The following is a 19,038-nucleotide window of genomic DNA, read 5'->3' on the forward strand; positions in this document are numbered from 1 at the left end:
TCAGTATTGCAGATGATGCCATGAAAATCAAAGAAACTTAAACTAATTGATTCTTGGAACTTCTTATCAAGCTGAAATAATATTTTAAGGAGAAAAGAGTCATCTTCATATGATTTCTTCCTAACGAGGTTAGTTTAGATTAAAAGCCTAAAAATATTGCTGACAGCTGGTTTACAGAGGCTCTTATTCACAATTTTTTAATTGAGTTGTTTTGTAAAAGAAGGAAAAAATATACATAAAAAATTTGAGTATAATGGTTTTTCTTTTATGCTTGTATAGTAAATCAGATATGTCTCGTCTCCGACTGGCTGCTGGTAGTGCCATAATGAAGCTTGCACAGGAACCTTGTTACCATGAAATAATTACCCCAGAGCAGTTCCAACTCTGTGCGCTTGTCATTAATGTAAGTAACTGCTCTTGACTTATGAAGTGATGGTTAACAAGACTATATCGCATCCTCACCACAGAGCTCTTGCTGATGCTAAGTTGTGATGTTTCCCTTTCTGCGGTGCAGCTTTAAAAAAAAAGTTCTGAACACTTCAAATATCACATTATGTCTAGTCATCTTTTTAAAGTATGCTCCTCACTACCCAGTTTTAGATTTTTCTGTTATGTTTAAGGGACTCAGATTTTTGTAGTTGTACGGTTTTGTGTTTTTGCTACTACAGGATGAGTGTTACCAAGTGAGACAGATATTTGCTCAGAAGCTGCACAAGGCACTTGTGAAGTTACTGCTCCCATTGGAATACATGGCAATCTTTGCCTTGTGTGCCAAAGACCCTGTGAAAGAGAGAAGAGCACATGCCAGACAGTGTTTGCTCAAAAATATCAGTATACGAAGAGAGTATATTAAGCAGAACCCTATGGCTAATGGTGAGTACTGTGGTAAAATATTTTCAAAGTGTAAACTTTGAAGACTAAACTTTATGAGAAGCTTTTAAAAAATTAAGTAAATGATCTTGTCTAGCATTTTGCACAAAAGTATGTTTTCATAGTGATTTTTTTTTTCTGGTTCTTATGGAGCTAGAGCAACAACTGTAATTAACTTATTTTATCTAGCAGTTCCCTTATCCTCCTTATAAAGTATTTTTCTGTACTCTACCAATAATTATATTTTCGAATACAAGTTGTTACCTTTTTAGTTATTAAGATATCTGTTCAAATCAGGAAATCAGGTTTTTTTGTCTACAAAAATAAAACTGTCAAGTTCTGACTTGTTTGGTTTTTCTTTTTGTAGTAAGATGAAATAGCTTTACAGTATTCTTGATGCATTAAAACTTGCAAGCTAATATGTGGATGCATCAAAACTTAGCATTGCATATTCATATAAAAACAAATTAACTGAAATTCTGGGATTCTTATTCTTTCTGCATGTATATTAAAGTTGCTTATATGTTTATTATTCCAGAAAAGCTGTTATCTCTGCTGCCTGAATATGTGGTACCATATATGATTCATTTACTGGCGCACGATCCAGATTTCACAAAACCTCAGGATATCGATCAGCTTCGTGATATCAAAGAGTAAGTGTCAAGTCAGTCCAGAATAGTTCAGACTAGAATAAATTTTCTGTGTTTGAAAATTTGAAGATGAAGCCATCGCTCTTATGAAGGAGAAGTATCATTAAAGGCATTCTATAGATCTGTTTTCTTAGAAGCGAATAACTGATCTTGGAATGAAAGCAACAGCTATCTATTCAGCACGGTGCTCTGAAAGCTGAAATCGCAAAAGACGTTTCTTCACAAGTATAATACATTAATAAATGTTTTTGGTTTTTTAAATGAAATTGATCATTTTAGATCCACTCACTCAGACATATTTAATCCCTGGAAAATGATACAAGCACAGCCATCTCCAGTGCTCAGTGTTACAGACTGTAGATAACTTTTTATGCTGCTTGAAGAACTCTGCTTTGTAGAAACTGAATGTTTTGTGATAGGACATTGTTTGTTCTGATTCTCAGTTCTATTTCATAGTATTTGTAGTATTCCCAAAAAAGGAGTATTTGTAATATTCCCCCAAAAGTTGACACCATTAGAGTTACTATGTAATGTGCATGAAAACATTTATAATTTTTGAAATACCAATTTTTTTAATTGTATATACAAAATTATTATTTATTTTACTAGGTGTCTGACACTTACATTGAGAAAAATGATGACACTGGGAGATTGATGCTACTTCATCCTTAACTTACACAGTTGTGTGTGTCTATGTGTAACTTACTAGCATGTTATGGTAGGATCACCCATTGCCCTGAAAATCCTGCTGTATTTAAGTAAGCAGGCTGACTGCATCTTAGTATTGTTAGCATAATTTGTTATACCTCATGACCCCATTTATTATCATCTTCACTGGTTCCTACTCTGTACCTTCTGCATCATCCCATATACCTGAAATAGCCTTTCTGTTTCTTCAGAAATATATCCTGTATCCTTGAAATACACTATGCTTCCTCTGTCTCTCTTCAAGGAACTTTTCAAAACACACACATTCCATTAAATATTCCAGTTCTTCTTCGAGTGATTGCTCATATCCATTCCAGGTAGGTGTACGCGCCGCGCGTGCACGTCTGCCGGAAACTTTTTACCCTAGCAACTCCAGTGGGCCGGCAGGTCGCCCCCTAGAGTGGCGCCACTATGGCACTAGATATATACCCCTGCCGGCCCGCCTGCTCCTCAGTTCCTTCTTACCGCCGTGTCGGTTGCTGGAACTGTGGAGTGCAGCTTGCTGACCTCCACGTCCCTAGCTCTCCTGTTCATCTTCGTCGTTTGATTGTAGATAGATAGTTCTTAGTTAAGTAGTAGATAGCCTTTTAGTATAATAGTTAGTTAGAATCTTGTAAATAGTTATCGAACGTTGCCTGTGGGTGGGCCGTTGCCCTCCCCGGCACTGGGCCCATGCCTGGCTCACCGGGTTTCAAGCAGTGCTCGGCGTGCAAGAAGCTGATGCCTACGAGCGATCCCCACGACGCGTGCCTTAAGTGCCTTGGGGAATCGCACATTAGCGACAAGTGCCGCATTTGCAAGGCTTTTAAGCCTCGCACTAAAAAGGAGAGAGACCAAAGACTTCGCGCTCTCCTCATGGAAGCTGCCCTGTCTCCGGCACCGGCGGCGCAGTCAGCCAGTTCTACTCCGGCACCGGACCGCGCCGGCACCGGCAAGACTCCCCGGCACCGACCATCTCCGGCACCGGGAGCAGATCTACGTCCCTCGGCGTCTGCGACACCATCAAGGCAGGCCCGAGCGGACCGCCCGGCACCTACCTTAGCCGCGGCACTGCCTGCAGGACTGCTGTCGACTCCGGGCCCAGAAGGTCCGTCGAGTCCAGCTCCACCTAGCTCCCCCGTAAGATCAGGGGTCGAGCTAATGGTCCCATCGACGCCGGAGACCTTCGCCTCGGCTCGGGACTTAATTGCACTGACGGAGCCATCAGCCTCAGCTGGCACCCCCGGGACGCATAACTTCCAGGGGTAAGCCGATGCTTCGAGCGCTGTCTCCCGAGTCCCGGCACCGATCACCCCGGAGGCGCGAATGCTCACGCTCGGGGCGCTGCTCGGAGTCCCGGCACCGGTCGCCCAGACGGTACCGGTCGTACTCGCGGCACCGATCACCATCCGCACGGTCCCGGTCGGGCTCATCTCACCACCGGCACCGAGACTCCAGGAGCCGTTCGCCTCAGCGTTCGACCCCGCGGTCGACCTCCCGGCACCGAACCGGTGGCAGGTCCCGAACCCGGTCGACCTCCCGGCACCGTGCTGGTGGTAGGTCCCGGTCTCCGCTGCCGGCCCGGCACTGCGTTCACAGAAGGTCGCGCTCCCGCTCCCGGTCGGGATCTCAGCACAGATCATCACGCCGTTCCCGGTACCGATGTGGGTCGCGGCACCGAGCCTCGGCACCGAGGGGAGCGTCAGTCACGGCGCATAGAGCTGCATATCAACCAAGCTCAGCGCCCCCCTGGCCTTCTAGGGAGCCGTCGGTTTCCTCCCACACTGACAGTGTCTATGACATGGTACAGGACAGGCACGCGGCCCTATTCCAAGACCCTCCGCCACAAGAACGAGGGCCTCCACAGTGGGGGTTTTGGACCCCATGGGCATACTCTCAGGCCCAGGGTCCGCAACACATTACCCCCCGCCCTGTGGCGGAGCGCAGACCACCGGAGGCGACGGCGTCTAGACCCCCTCACTCCCCGGAAACGGACGGTACTCACCGGGACCCAGAGCTCCCTCCGGAAACGGAGGTGCAGCCCCTCACGGAACCGCCCGTGGACACCTTGTTGCCGGGGGTCTCCTCATCCTCGTCTCCGAATGAGGCAGTGGCGGGCACCTCGTCCTCCAGCCCCCCCCCCCACTGGATTTGAGGGCACACCAGGACCTCCTCCGCCGAGTGGCACAGAACCTGAACTTGCAGGCGGAGGAGGTGTCGGAAATTGAGGACCCGGTGGTGAGCATCCTTTCATCCGATGCGCCCACCAGAGTGGCCCTGCCCTTCATAAAGACGATCCAGACTAATGCCACTAACATCTGGCAGTCACCGGCCTCCATCCCTCCGACGGCTCGAGGAGTGGAGCGAAAGTACATGGCCCCCTCAAAGGGCTATGAATACTTATATGTTCACCCGACCCCCTGCTCGTTGGTGGTCCAGTCAGTGAACGATAGGGAGCGCCACGGGCAAGAGGCCCCAGCGCCCAAGTCGAAGGAGGTGAGGCGGATGGACCTCCTGGGCCGCAAGGTCTATTCGGCGGGGGCGCTGCAGCTCCGGGTCTCAAACCAACAGGCCCTCCTCAGCCGCTACTCCTTCAATTCCTGGGTAGCGGCGGGGAAGTTTGTGGAGCTCTTGCCCCAGGATGCACACCAGGAATTTTCCACCATCCTGGACGAGGGCAAGAAAGTAGCAAGAACATCGCTACAGGCTTCCCTTGATGCTGCCGACTCGGCCGCTCGGACCCTAGCTTCGGGGCTCACAATGCGCCGGATTTCTTGGCTGCAGGTCTCTGGCCTTCTGCCGGAGCTCCAGCACACAATCCAGGACCTCCCCTTCGAAGGCCAGGGCCTGTTTTCGGATAAAAACAGACCCTAGAATGAAGGATCTTAAATATAACAGGGTCATAATAAGCTCGCTGGGCATGCATACGCCGGCGACACAACGTAGGCTGTTCAGGCAGCAAAACCAGCAGCAGCAGCGGCGGCCATACTCTCAGTTCCGCCCATGGCAGGACCTTTCGAGGCGCCGAGGCAGGAACAACCGCCGCAGGCAGTCTGGTGGGCAAACGGGGCAGAACCAAGGCTCCACCAAGGCCCCTCCAGGACCTAAGCCTTCATTTTGAAGGTGCGCCCGGGGGCGCAGTACCAGTTTCCCCTCCGGATCCTTCCCCGCAGTTTTCCAACCGCCTTTCCTTTTTCCTCCCGGCGTGGACCCAAATAACGTCGGACCGTTGGGTCTTGCGTACGGTGCAGGCCGGTTATCGCCTGCAGTTTTCTTCGCCCCCACCCTCCCACCCACCTTCCCCATCCCTCTTCAGGGACCCCTCTCACGAGCAATTCCTCCGTCAGGAGGTGCATGCGCTCCTTGCCAAGGGAGCCATAGAGGCGGTTCCGGGAACGAGAAGGGCAAGGGGTTTTATTCCCGTTACTTTCTAATCCCCAAATCCAAGGGCGGCCTCAGGCCCATTCTCGACCTGCGGGAACTCAACAAGTATATCATGAAGTTGAAATTCCGCATGGTATCCCTTGGAACCATCATCCCTTCCCTGGATCCCGGAGACTGGTACGCCGCCCTCGATATGCAGGACGCCTACTTTCACATCTCGATTGCCCCCCAACACAGGCGTTTCCTCCGCTTCGTGGCCGACCGCCAACATTACCAATTTGCGGTCCTTCCGTTTGGCCTCTCTACGGCCCCGAGAGTGTTTACAAAATGCATGGCAGTTGTCGTCGCACACCTTCGACGTTGCCGCATCCACGTCTTCCCCTACTTGGACGACTGGCTGATCCGAGGCATGTCGGAGCTGCAGGTCCGCGACCATGTCGACAGGATCAGCACCCTCTTTGCGACCTTGGGCCTCGTAATCAATGTGGACAAGTCTACTCTACTCCCCACGCAGCGGATAGAGTTTATCGGGGCCGTTCTAGATTCTACCCTGGCCAGGGCCTTGTTACCCTTGCCCAGGTTCCAGTCGTTGTCAGACATCATTCTACGTTTGCGAGCGGCCCTGCTGACCTCTCTACGAACGTGCCTGGCCCTCCTAGGCCACATGGCAGCCTGCACGTTTGTAACAGCATATGCCCGACTCCGCATGAGACCTCTTCAATCGTGGCTCATTGTGCAGTATCGGCCGGCCAGACAGTCGTTGGACACGGTCGTCACCGTCCCTCAGAGGGTGCTGGACTCTTCGCTGGTGGCTGGACCAATCGGTAGTCTGTGCGGGGCTCCCGTTCCATCCGCCCCAACCTTCGGCATCCCTGACCACAGACGCCTCCAATCTGGGATGGGGGGCTCACTGCGGCACCCAGAGAACTCAGGGCTTGTGGACACCACAAGAGATCAACCTCCATATCAATGTACGAGAGTTGAGGGCGGTCCGCCTTGCTTGTCAAGCGTTTGTCCATCTCCTTCAAGGTCATTGTGTCGCGGTCTTCACCGACAACACAACGACCATGTTTTACATCAACAAGCAGGGCGGCACCAGGTCCTCTCCACTCTGTCTCGAGGCAATACGTCTCTGGGAGTTTTGCATAGCCCATTCGATTCACCTGTCCGCCTCCTATCTCCCGGGAGTGCGGAACACCCTAGCGGATTGGCTGAGCAGATCCTTCCGTTCGCACGAGTGGTCCCTCCGTCCGGACGTCGCCATCTCACTCTTCCAGAGGTGGGGTCGTCCCCGGATGGACCTCTTCGTGTCCAGGGTGAACAGGAAGTGTCGAACATTCTGCTCCTTCCAGGGTCGGGAGCCAGGGTCTCTAGCGGATGCATTCCTGATCCCATGGACAGCCCACCTGTGTTATGCTTTCCCGCCCATCCCGTTGATTCACAGAGTTCTCATCAAGGTGCGCAGAGACAGAGCCTGGGTGATTCTCATAGCTCCAGCATGGGCCAGACAGCACTGGTACCCCATGTTGCTGGACCTCTCAGTAGCCAACCCAGTTACCCTGCCCCTTCATCAGGACCTGATCACTCAGGACCACGGCAGGCTCTGTCACCTGGACCTTCCGTCTCTTCACCTGACGGCATGGCTCCTGCGTGGTTGACAGACTCTGAGTTGCGATGTTCCACCCCGGTTCACGAGGTTCTCATGGGCAGCAGGAAGCCTTCCACCAGAGCGACTTACACAGCTAAGTGGAAGCGTTTCTCCTGCTGGTGTTCAGAGAAAGCTCTTCGTCCTACGGAGACTCCCGTCACCACTCTTTTAGACTATATCTGGTCCCTTAAGACCCAGGGTCTGGCACTGTCGTCCCTCCGAGTACACCTAGCCGCCATCTCTGCGTTTCATCCTGGAGTGGACGGCTGTTCGGTCTTCTCTCACCCTATGGTGGCGAGATTCCTGAAGGGGCTGGAGCGGCTCTATCCACAAATTCGCCCTCCGGCCCCTTCATGGGACCTCAACCTGGTCCTGACTCGGCTCATGGCCCCTCCATTCGCGCCATTAGCTACTTGCTCCCTGCTCTACCTCTCGTGGAAGACCGCCTTCCTTGTGGCCATTACCTCAGCTAGACGAGTGTCAGAGCTGAGGGCCCTCACGGTGGACCCACCGTATACCGTCTTCCATAAAGACAAGGTACAGCTGAGACCTCACCCTGCCTTTCTTCCCAAGGTGGTCTCAGCTTTCCATGTGAACCAAGAGATTTTCCTCCCAGTCTTCTTTCCCAAGCCCCATTCGTCCCGCAGGGAGCAGCAGCTCCACTCGCTAGATGTCCGACGAGCACTAGCATTTTATGTGGACAGGACCAAACCCTTCCGCAAGTCCCCCCAGTTATTTGTGGCAGTAGCGGACTGGGTCAAGGGGCTGCCGATTTCCTCCCAAAGATTATCTTCATGGGTTACCTCTTGCATCAGGACCTGCTACAACCTGGCCCAAGTTCCGACGGGCCGTGTGACTGCTCACTCCACCAGAGCACAGGCATCATCGCTGGCTTTCCTCACCCGCGTCCCGATCCAAGAGATCTGTAGGGCGGCGACCTGGTCATCGGTCCATACATTCGCTTCCCATTACGCCCTGGTCCAGCAGTCCAGAGATGATGCGGCCTTTGGTTCTGCAGTGCTCCAGGCCGCGACTTCTCACTCCGACCCCACCGCCTAGGTAAGGCTTGGGAATCACCTACCTGGAATGGATATGAGCAATCACTCGAAGAAGAAAAGACGGTTACTCACCTTTGTAACTGTTGTTCTTCGAGATGTGTTGCTCATATCCATTCCACCCCCGCCCTCCTTCCCCACTGTCGGAGTAGCCGGCAAGAAGGAACTGAGAAGCGGGCGGGCTGGCAGGGGTATATATCTAGTGCCATAGTGGCGCCACTCTAGGGGGCGACCTGCCGGCCCACTGGAGTTGCTAGGGTAAAAAGTTTCCGGCAGACGTGCACGCGCGGCGCGTACACCTACCTGGAATGGATATGAGCAACACATCTCGAAGAACAACAGTTACAAAGGTGAGTAACCGTCTTGTCTAATGGCTGCTCCCCGCACCCCTATGGGTTCGTTTTGCTTTCCCCTTGTGTTTTCATTTTGTGCTTTGAGACTTTAAGACCTTTAGGACAAAAGCCTGTTATCTTTCTGGCACTGACCTTCTACTGTAAAGCATGGTATAACTATGTGGTGCTATAGAAATAATAAAAAGCAATAAATGGCTAGTCTGAATAGCCCAATCCACCCATTTCCTCTTCAGTCTTTTTTGCATCTTTCACCTAGACATGTGTAGGGTGCCTCAGTCTAAACCTGACTTCTGAGTTGCCTGACTCCTTTCTATGTAGAAAACAGAGGCAGGTGAAGACTGTCCTACCACAAGCTCTGCTTTTTATCCAAGACTTGCCTGCTTCTGGCAGTAGCTGAAAGCACTCCCACTTTCTGGAATGTACTTTCTCACCAAAGATCCTGAATAATAGTGAAGGTTTCAATTACTGGCTGTTAAATTAATACTCCCTTGGCGGAGTACTTTTAGTGCACAAAGCTTTTCTAGGACTCCCTCTTGGAGCACGCTTACGTGAATTCTCTTCCCACACAGTTCTTCACAGAGTGGCTGAACAAAAAAAGTGACCACTCCAAAAAAAGAGAAACTCCATTCTTCTTTGAGTACCTATGGGTACTCCACTTAAGGTGGGAATGTTCCCCACCTGCCTTTGATTGGACACTTTTGGTACCGGTGCCCATTTGGTCTGCATGTGCGCCCTAGCTATATACATGGACCGAGGGTATATAGGACTGGGACAGACAAATCACCCTCAGTTCTTCTCAATTACTTCAGCCTGAGAGAGTGTGTCTCTCTAGTGTTGCCTGGTTCTTAGGTCGCTTACTCTTTCTTAGTTTTAGTTAATTAAATTAGGTTAGCAATAAGGTATTTTTGTTTTTTGTTTTAGTTGTCTTGTTTTCCCCCCAAAAAACTCCTAATCTCTTCTTTTCTCCTCCTCATCAGCCACCCAGGCTATCTCCTTCCCTTTGAAGGTACATTTTCTTCCTTAGGACCTGCTTAAATTCTGAGTGTGTAAATGTTGCCTCACTTGATTGGAGTCTTTCCCAGTTAGTGACAGCCACTCTCACTGTGTCACTGCTTAGAGAATACTCACATTCCATCTATATGCAAGATAGGCTCAATGTTCAAGAGTAGGTCTAGGAAGAATAGGGCGAGTCTGTGTGTGTGCGTGTATATGTCTCTCTCACACACTCTATCTCCTTTACACTCACCTCCCAACACATACTTGTATTATTATTGTTGGTACTTTTTGGTACTTCCTGCAATTCATGTCTATTCTCTGTAATTTTATTCTTTTAAAGTGTTATTTTAGTGTTTTGACTGGTCTATGCATTTCATAATTTTTATTTCTCTTACACTTAAATGTAATTATTTGAGTAGTGAGCTCTAAAATGCCTAATCTGTCCTGTCTGGAGTAATTATTCCTATGGTAACTTTAAAAAATATATATATTCTGGGTTCTAGTCATGGCTGTGGTAGAGGAGTGTTGGATAGTGGCTAATGCAGAGATTACCAGCCGGATAGGCAAGCACTCTAATTTGGCTGGTTTATTCTGAAAGGCAATGTGGCTGAGACTTAGGTCTACCAAATTATAAACCTAGATTCTATTTTCATCCCTTCCGGATGTTACCTTGTGCAGCCCTTCGGTTAACTTATTTTTAAATTGCTGAGGGAGGCATTGGTGCTTGCCTGCCTTCTAGTGGAGTAAGAGGCATTGTTCAATAATAAGGCTTGTGAAAGGTTTCTTGGCTATCAGATCAGTGCACTTTTCCCTAGGGTACTTTGTGGGAGAGTCTCTCTCTGTCACCTCTGTAGAATATTGCCTGTGTTTGTGGTACAATGGAACAGGCAGCTGGATTCAACCAAAATGTGAGACATCTGTCTTGGTGTCTGTCTCCATTATTGGGAGCTTCTTCAGGGGTGATGGAACAGTTTTTAGAGTCAGAGTGCTAAAAACCATTGAATAGAACTGTAAACCCTGAATATGATGAAAACATGTATTTGTTTGCTATTACTGCTTCAAGCCCAGTTGCTGCCAGACCTCCAGCACTGGTAGTTCCAGTGCCCATGGTTTGCTTGTTATGTCAGCTCTCTGTTAAATATCCTTTCTTTTGCATGATAGCAATAAAAGGATATATACAACAAGGAGACATTGTCAGTAATCCATCTTCTTTCTTCCCTTCATTTGCTCTGTTTTTTTTTTTTTTAATTTTGTGAGGTTAGCTCATGGAAGTGAACTAAGTAAGGAGAAAGTGAATGAATTGGACTTTTTATATAGGCATTGATTGAGTCTTTTCCACACAATTACCATAAAATTAATTTTTCAGGCTTGTTTAATCTAGAGTTCACTCAGGGCTTGATCCAAAGCCCATTAAAGTCAATCCAGAATAGTTAGTTAATTTTGTGGCACAGGTATTTCAGTGTAGTTTCAAGTTAACTTGACATTTTAAGATCTGTAAATATATATATGTGTGTTCTAAACCGGGTTGGTGATATTAAAAGACCTGTAAATTGAAGCATGAACCACACACAGAATTTAAAACATTTTAAAATCAGTAAATGGCATATATGTCAAGTTTACTTTAAACTATACTGAAACACCCCTGTGCCCCCCCCACACACACATAAAGGTTTAACCACAGTTTCTTAAGACTCTGCTGTTATAGCTGATTGATCTAATAGAACATTTTTAAAGATGTTGCTATTCCTGCTCCACACATGGAGATCACAATATCAAACATGATATTTAGTTACTTGTGTTTCATTAGGTGCCTGTGGTTCATGCTTGAAGTTTTAATGACAAAGAATGAGAACAACAGCCATGCCTTCATGAAAAAAATGGCAGAAAACATCAAGCTTACCCGTGATGCTCAGTCTCCTGATGAGCCTAAGGCCAATGAAGTAAGAAATATGATTCACTTGGGGAGTGGTTGTTGAGAGCAGAAAGGTTTCACAGTCAGATGTACAACAAGACACACAAAATGTTAGAAAGCATAAAACCAGAAATGTTTATTGTCCTCTAGAGAGAACTTTAGTTGTAAGCAATGTACATATGTTACTTATCTCCAGCTTTGAAAAAAACTCTTGATTTTAGCAGTGCACAGCAGTCAGCTAAGTTGAATAAATTGCATTTGTTAATTATTGTCTCCTATTCAGTGTTAATTGTTTCACTACAGCCCTGAACTTTTAGTTGCATGTAGATATTATACAGTTTCTTCTCTTTGGGGAAATTATTAACATGTATAAGTACTATGACTGTCTAGCATTGGAGTAAGAAACTGGTTGGTGTGTTTGAGTGAGCAACAGCCATCAGATGTGCATTTATATGTCTAAGGTATTTTTCATTATTCAGAAGTATTTTATAGAAAATAAACTGGAAACTACAAAGAGGGGCAAGGTGTGATGAGGAGCGAAGCATGCTGTTAATTGTTTAAGTGTAAATTAATATGTTCTTAATAGCCGATATAGAATTATTTTTTGCTCATTGATTATACATTTTAAGAGTACATTCTTGCTACTCTTACAAAAAATATAAATATCTAAAACACACTTTCTCTTTTTTTCCCCTCAGAAACTCTATACAGTATGTGATGTAGCACTGTGTGTAATCAACAGCAAGAGTGCTTTATGTAATGCAGAGTCACCAAAGGACCCCGTATTGCCAACCAAATTTTTTACGCAACCTGAAAAGGTAGTTTTGTTAATTCATTTTCTGGGAGGAGTAATACAAATACTTTGTGACTTAACTTTCAAGGCTATATCATAGTCTAAAATACAGAGTTGGGAGAAAAGCTTGTTGTGTATTATAAAAAGTATCCGCTTATATAGCACAAATTGTATGCTAAGCCATTGTCCACCTTGAGCAGATGCAGCTAAAGTTGTTTGTTACCAAGTGATAGTTATTTAAAATACTGATGTTTTAACTGACTTTGACAGAACATTATATTAAGGAGTTGTGCTCCTGCCAGGAAGGAGAAATGAAAAAGCCAAAACATGCAGAGAAAGAAATGGAATGAAAAGGTGGCAAAAAAGTATAGAGAGAAAACTGATAGATTAGTGATTACATTTTAAAACATCCTACATATATTTAATTCTGATAATTGTTTGTCATAGTGCATTTAATTTTTTTTAAATCCTTTTAATATAATCTTTAGCCTCTTACATAAGAACAGCCGTACCGGGTCAGACCAAAGGTCCATCTAGCCCAGTATCCTGTCTACCGACAGTGGCCAATGCCACGTGCCCCAGTGGGAGTGAACCTAACAGGCAATGATCAAGTGATCTCTCTCCTGCCATCTATCTCCATCCTCTGACAAACAGAGGCTAGGGACACCATAGCCATTTATGGACTTAACCACCATGAATTTATCCAGTTCCCTTTTAAACACTGTTATAGTCCTAGCCTTCACAACCTCCTCAGGTAAGGAGTTCCACAAGTTGACTGTGCACTGCGTGAAGAAGAACTTCCTTTTATTTGTTTTAAACCTGCTGCCTGTTAATTTCATTTGGTGACCCCTAGTTCTTGTATTATGGGAATAAATAAATAACTTTTCCTTATCCACTTTCTCCACATCACTCATGATTTTATATACCTCTATCATACCCCCCCCTTACACTCCTCTTTTCCAGGCTGAAGAGTCCTAGCCTCTTTAATCTTTCCTCATATGGGACCCTCTAGCCATTCTTCAAACTCTCTTTTGGTTTTTCTTATTACACTCTTGCACCTAATTTGGCAGTGTTTATGCTCCTTTCTATTTGCCTCACTAGGATTTGACTTCCACTTTTTAAAGGAAGTCTTTTTATCTCTCACTGCTTCTTTTACATGGTGGTTAAGCCAAGGTGGCTCTTTTTTAGTTCTTTTACTGTGTTTTTTAATTTGGGGTATGCATTGAAGTTGGACCTCTATTATGGTGTCTTTAAAAAGCGCCCATGCAGCTTGCAGGGATTTCACTTTAGTCACTGTACCTTTTAAGTTTGTTGTTTAACTAGCCCCCTCATTTTTGCATAGTTCTCTCTTTTGAAATTAAATGCCAGTGTTGGGCTGTTGAGATGTTTTTCCCACCACAGGGATGTTGAATGCTATTGTATTATGGTCACTATTTCCAAGCAGTCCTGTTATAGTTACCTCTTGGGATTTAAGATTTCCTTGGGTAACCTCATTGTCACCAGTAGAACCCCATATCACACTATTATAATCAGGACATAAATTGCTAAAGTAGAGCCAAATGAATTATACAGGATAGATTTTAATTTCCGGTTATGCAAGAGAATACATCTAAAAATTTCCAGTATCATAAACAGAGACCCCTTCCAGAGGCTGATATTTCAAAAGTTAAATGATGTAACTTGGCATCTTACTTGCATCATTATAGTGTATCATTTATAGTGATGCAGGCCAAGTGAATATGTAGATCAGGGGTGGGCAAACTTTTGGGCCTGAGGGCTGCATTGGGTTTTGTAAATTGTAGGGAGGGCCGACCCCCACCTCTGATCTGCCCCACCTCCCAAGACTCCTGCCCCATCCAACCCCCCCTGTTTCCTGACGGCCCTCCCCCTCCCCCTGGACCCCTGCTCCATCCACACCCCCACTCCCTGTCCCTTGACCGCCCCCAGACCCCCACCTCCCTTCCAACCCCTCCTCTCATTCCTGATGCCCCCCTAGACCCCTACCCCCATTCAATCCCCTGTTCCCCCCTACCCCCATCCACACCCCTGAACCCTGACCACCACCCCAAACTCCCCTGCCCTCTATCCAACCCCTTTTCTGCCCCCTCCCACTCCGTGCCCCCTTTCTGCGCTGCCTGGAGCACGGGTGGCAGGCAGTGCTAAAGCCATGCCACCCGGCTGGAGCCAGCCACACGGCCGCCACCATGCAGCATGGAGACCGGATCAGGCCAGGCTCTGCAACTGCACTGCCCTGCCCCAGGAGCTCACAGGCCTGCCACCCAGAGCACTGGATGATTTAGTTGGGGATTGGTCCTGCTTTGAGCAGATGGTTTAGTTGGGGATTGGTCCTGCTTTGAGCAGGGGGTTGGACTAGATGACCTCCTGAGGTCCCTTCCAACCCTGATATTCTATGATTCTGTGATTGCGCCGGCGGCAGAGCGAACGAGCTGAGGCTGCTGGGGAGGGGGAACAGCAGGGGAGGGGCCGGGGCTAGCCTCCCAGGTGAGAAGCTCAGGGGTCGAGCAGCACGGTCCCGGGGGCCGTAGTTTGCCCACCTCTGATGTAGATAGATAGATTTGCATTATGATTGACCAGGTTGATACCTATATATTCACAATCAAAATAAAATAAGATTACAACTTTCAGTTTATAAAAACCACTTCTCTTTGGTCTTCCAAAACAAATAATAATGCTAGACACAACGTATACAACAGGGAAATCACTTTTGCTTACCTTCAAGTTAATACAAAAAATTGGGAACCTGGAATTGAAGTGCGTGACTGCTGAATACAAACTGTGCAGTTCTGAATACAATTTTTTTGTGCTTTATTAGATTAAATCTGTCACTAGGAAGCTATATAAAATCTTAAGTATAGTTTCTGAAAATTGGAAAGGCCTCAAGACTGTTTGATAGCAGCTTATGTGACAAAATAAATCATTCACACTGACATAAAAATAAAACATTAAAATAGAGAAGACAAATGCAGATTTAATTACTATCCTTTTTTCACACAGGACTTCTGTAATGACAGGAATTATATTACAGAAGAGACAAGGGTTCTTCTTTTAACGGGAAAGGTACTGTATGTTAATTTATTGTAATGACTTTGTACATGATATATGGTGATTAATAGGCATTCTGGTTTTTCATTTTTAGAGAAATCAATATAAGACTCAGTACAGCAGTTCAAAAAGTGTATTATCAAGTTTGTTTGCAATTTTAATTAATAGTTATATATAGGTGCAAGAATTGTAAACTGCTTTTACTAGAAGGCTAACAAATGCCTTTAATATGACACTGTTTTCAGAGAGGAGCAGGGGACAGGGCTTACTATCCTTGCATTGTCCATCCTGTGCACTGAGAAAAATCTGTGGGAGTTAAAATAGTAATTTATCAGATAATTACAAGATGCCTCATAATTTGTACACACAAGGGTGCAGAAGCAAGGTTGAAAATGCTTAATTCTGGCAATTACTAGGAGGGCTTGATTTTGTAACCTTGTAAAATGCAAAGATCTTGAGACCAGCATAGTTCACACATTTCTTATTTAAACTTCATTTGCATTTGCTACTTTACGTACTCTCTTCCATTTAGCTATAGAGTACTACATAATTTACTGTAAATTTTGCTTAGAGTCAAAAACAATGGTTTTATAGTATTTGTGTACATGATAGTTATGAAACACTGCTAATATTAATAGCTTAAATAGTTTTCAAATTTGTTTACTGAAATATTAATATTTGAAACAAATTTTCACTGGTTGTATAAACTGAGCCTTTCAATTCTTTGATAGTAGTCATTCATCTAATTGAATCTTCTGGAAACTGCATTGTAGCTAGCAACTCTTGCTAAATAGGGTACATATTTTTCCTCACTAATGTAGCTCTAAACACAGTAGTAGGCCTGGTTTATTTTCTGTTGCCTAAGTTATTTAACTATTGCTGTTGTACCAAACATCTGAAAAAATTAATATTTATTTAGTGCCCTAACATTTTAATGTTCAAGTTTATTTCACTTTCTCTTAGTTCAAATTCCAGACAGTACATAAATGGTATATTATTTTTTATAATAAAAGACATAACTCTAACTTTCAAGTAAACTTAGTGTGCTGTTTGTTCCAGGGCAGTGTAACTACCAGACCATGTGCTTAGTAACAGGCAATTTTTATGCAGGACATTAGCATGTTATAATGCCATTGTCTCAGCCACTGGTCATGTATGCACTCAGTATAAAAATAAACATCCTGTCTTTCAGCTTTGCCCTGGTTGTAGTAGTTTAGTTGCCTCCCTGCCACTAGAAGCTACAGTTCTGCTGGTCAGATGGCTGCCCAGCATCTTTGACATGGTTTTCCTGCTTGGTTTCCTGTAAAATTAACCCTCAACTCCAGAGCGGTATGGCGAGAATATTTTTATTTAATGTGGTCTAGAAGGAAACCTGAAAACTGGAGAAGCAGCTTTATGCCAAGCATGCTATAAAGAAAATGCCCTAGCAAAGAAAATGCAAAGAAAAGTACCACCTCCTTTTCCTATTTAAGCACCTGAACAAATACATTACCATCAGGCCCATCGAAACCAAAAATACCAACCATGCACCAGAAGTCTCCAAAAGACATGATATAGAGCAATTGATATTTACATTAGATTCCCTTACATTGAATTAGGAGTGTTCAGATTTCCCATTTTCTTGGACAGTGAACGTAATCCTACCCTTGTATTGGGAAAGTTTGTATTTATTTGCACACAACTTATCTACAGATTGCGAGTTTCTTCTGCTTTGTTTGGGTAGTTGTTGGAGAATGCTGCCACCTTCATAAGTTTTTTTGGGGCCCCCCAGTCAATGGCCATTTGCATGCCTGATATGCAAAGTTCCCTGAATAATAATTTTTTTTTTATAAAATCAAGTGTAGTGGAACGTATTAATTGACGACAGCTGTTGTATTAGGAAAGACCTCCCACAAATGCTTTTTACTGCATGTTGCTAGTTATGATGGGAATTATAGCTGCAAGTGGAAGGGGTTATTTAGTGTAATAGTTGTGAAGTTAATCCTCACTATACCATAGAAAATATTTTAAAAATTTGTTAGTGTGTTTTTAAAATTCTTGTTTGTATACCTTTAATAAAAGCTTGAATAAATCTCTGTCCGTTTTAGCCAAAGCCAACTGGTGTATTAGGTGCAGTAAACAAACCATTATCTGCAACTGGAAGGAGACCTTATATTAGAAGCACAGGATCAGAGACTGGAAGCAATATTAGTGTAAACTCAGAGCTGAGCTCTCCTCCGGGAAACAGATCAAGGTAGTGTGTGTGCGTGTACAGCTGTTTACTTCATTTAACACTATATACTCCTGTGTTTGGGAAATGAGTATTTTGTTTGTATGCCATTGTTCAAATTCAACAAAGTACAATCAGGAAATGATACATCGCATTTTTTTTATTCCTATAACCCAGGGTTCTTTATAGGCACCCTCGTGATCCCCTTTTTTAAAATAGCCAGGATAATTGATACATTGAGAGATTGTGAACTGTGCAGGATCATACAGCAAGTCAGTGGCATGGACAAGAATAGAATCTAACTCTGTTAACTCCCTGCCCTGCTTTCAATCAGCTAAACCGCAGATGCATCTCTGTATAATTGACCTTGTACCATGTACGTGACCATGGAATCTGAGCACCTCGAGACAACACTTATCAACGTCACTAAATTTAAGAGAATTTTCTTTCTTGTTTACGCTGTGCGCATTAGTTATAATAAAGACAATTTAGATCCAGATGGATTTCAAATGTATTCTGATATCATGTGATTGAACACTCTAGCTACTTGTTTTTATTATTTTTCTGTCTGAAAATATATTAATAAACCACTGACAAGAACATTATTGTGTAATTAGATTCTACAGCCCATATGTTTCTAATATGAAAGAATTAAATTAATCATGTTGCTTAATAAACAATAAATATAATTTCTCTTCACCTTTTAATGACTGTAGTGTCCCAGTTAAAACAAAGAGTTTTGCTGATTAAGCTCATTTAAGTTGATCTGTAATTTAATAGAAGGCTAAAACGACATGGTATGAATAAATGTTGCTTATAATATGTAACAGGAAAATGCTTTATTTTTTAAAGTATATAGGGCCAGATTTTGAAAGGAATTGAAGTGCCTAACTTCCATTGATTTTTAAAAATCTGCCCGAGAGAGAGCTTGCACTTTGAAATTTTAAGGTTGAGTTTAGCTTGTTTCATGGTTGATTAACTTGATAGGCTAAATGGTTAAAGAAAGAAAGTCGAGTACAACCAAAGGTTCCGTTGTTTCATAAAATGAAGTATAGTACCGCTTCTATATCAATTTGGAATGTGTCCCTCAGCTGGGGCAAAATTTGGGTGGTCCTGGAGTACACACAGTAATGGCTCTGAATATTCTTACTACAGTATGTTTTGTGAAAAATCTTCCCTCCTGGAACGGCTGTGTGCAAGTTCCTGGTTCTGATTAATAGATTTGTTCCTATCTTCCAAACTGGTGATATCACACTTGAATGAAAGTTAATACTTGCCTTCACTTTTATATTCCCCTTCTCAGAATGTTTTCCATAAAGGCAAGTAATTTTTTTTTCTACTTTAGTCTGTGCTCCTGCCTGTCTGCAATGTTAAGAAGAAAAAAATAGTTGCATACGTGATTTGTTTTTAATTCCTCT

The 19,038-nt window shown here is 44.6% G+C and overlaps 1 protein-coding gene across 4 annotated transcripts in view; it reads left to right on the forward strand.

The window, feature by feature from the left end:
* Positions 1 to 19,038, forward strand: part of PDS5A (PDS5 cohesin associated factor A) — a 173,020-nt gene that overhangs the window by 145,208 nt on the left and 8,774 nt on the right. For all 4 annotated transcript variants that reach the window (XM_050947361.1, XM_050947358.1, XM_050947359.1 and 1 more), the window contains 7 exons: positions 280 to 403; positions 669 to 873; positions 1,409 to 1,523; positions 11,451 to 11,583; positions 12,254 to 12,373; positions 15,364 to 15,426; positions 17,499 to 17,644. In XM_050947361.1, coding sequence (XP_050803318.1) covers positions 280 to 403; positions 669 to 873; positions 1,409 to 1,523; positions 11,451 to 11,583; positions 12,254 to 12,373; positions 15,364 to 15,426; positions 17,499 to 17,644 — 906 coding nt within the window. The remainder of the gene's footprint in view (positions 1 to 279; positions 404 to 668; positions 874 to 1,408; positions 1,524 to 11,450; positions 11,584 to 12,253; positions 12,374 to 15,363; positions 15,427 to 17,498; positions 17,645 to 19,038) is intronic.

The sequence above is a fragment of the Gopherus flavomarginatus genome, chromosome 3 (assembly GCF_025201925.1).
Source record: "Gopherus flavomarginatus isolate rGopFla2 chromosome 3, rGopFla2.mat.asm, whole genome shotgun sequence".
Classification (NCBI taxonomy): domain Eukaryota; kingdom Metazoa; phylum Chordata; order Testudines; family Testudinidae; genus Gopherus; species Gopherus flavomarginatus.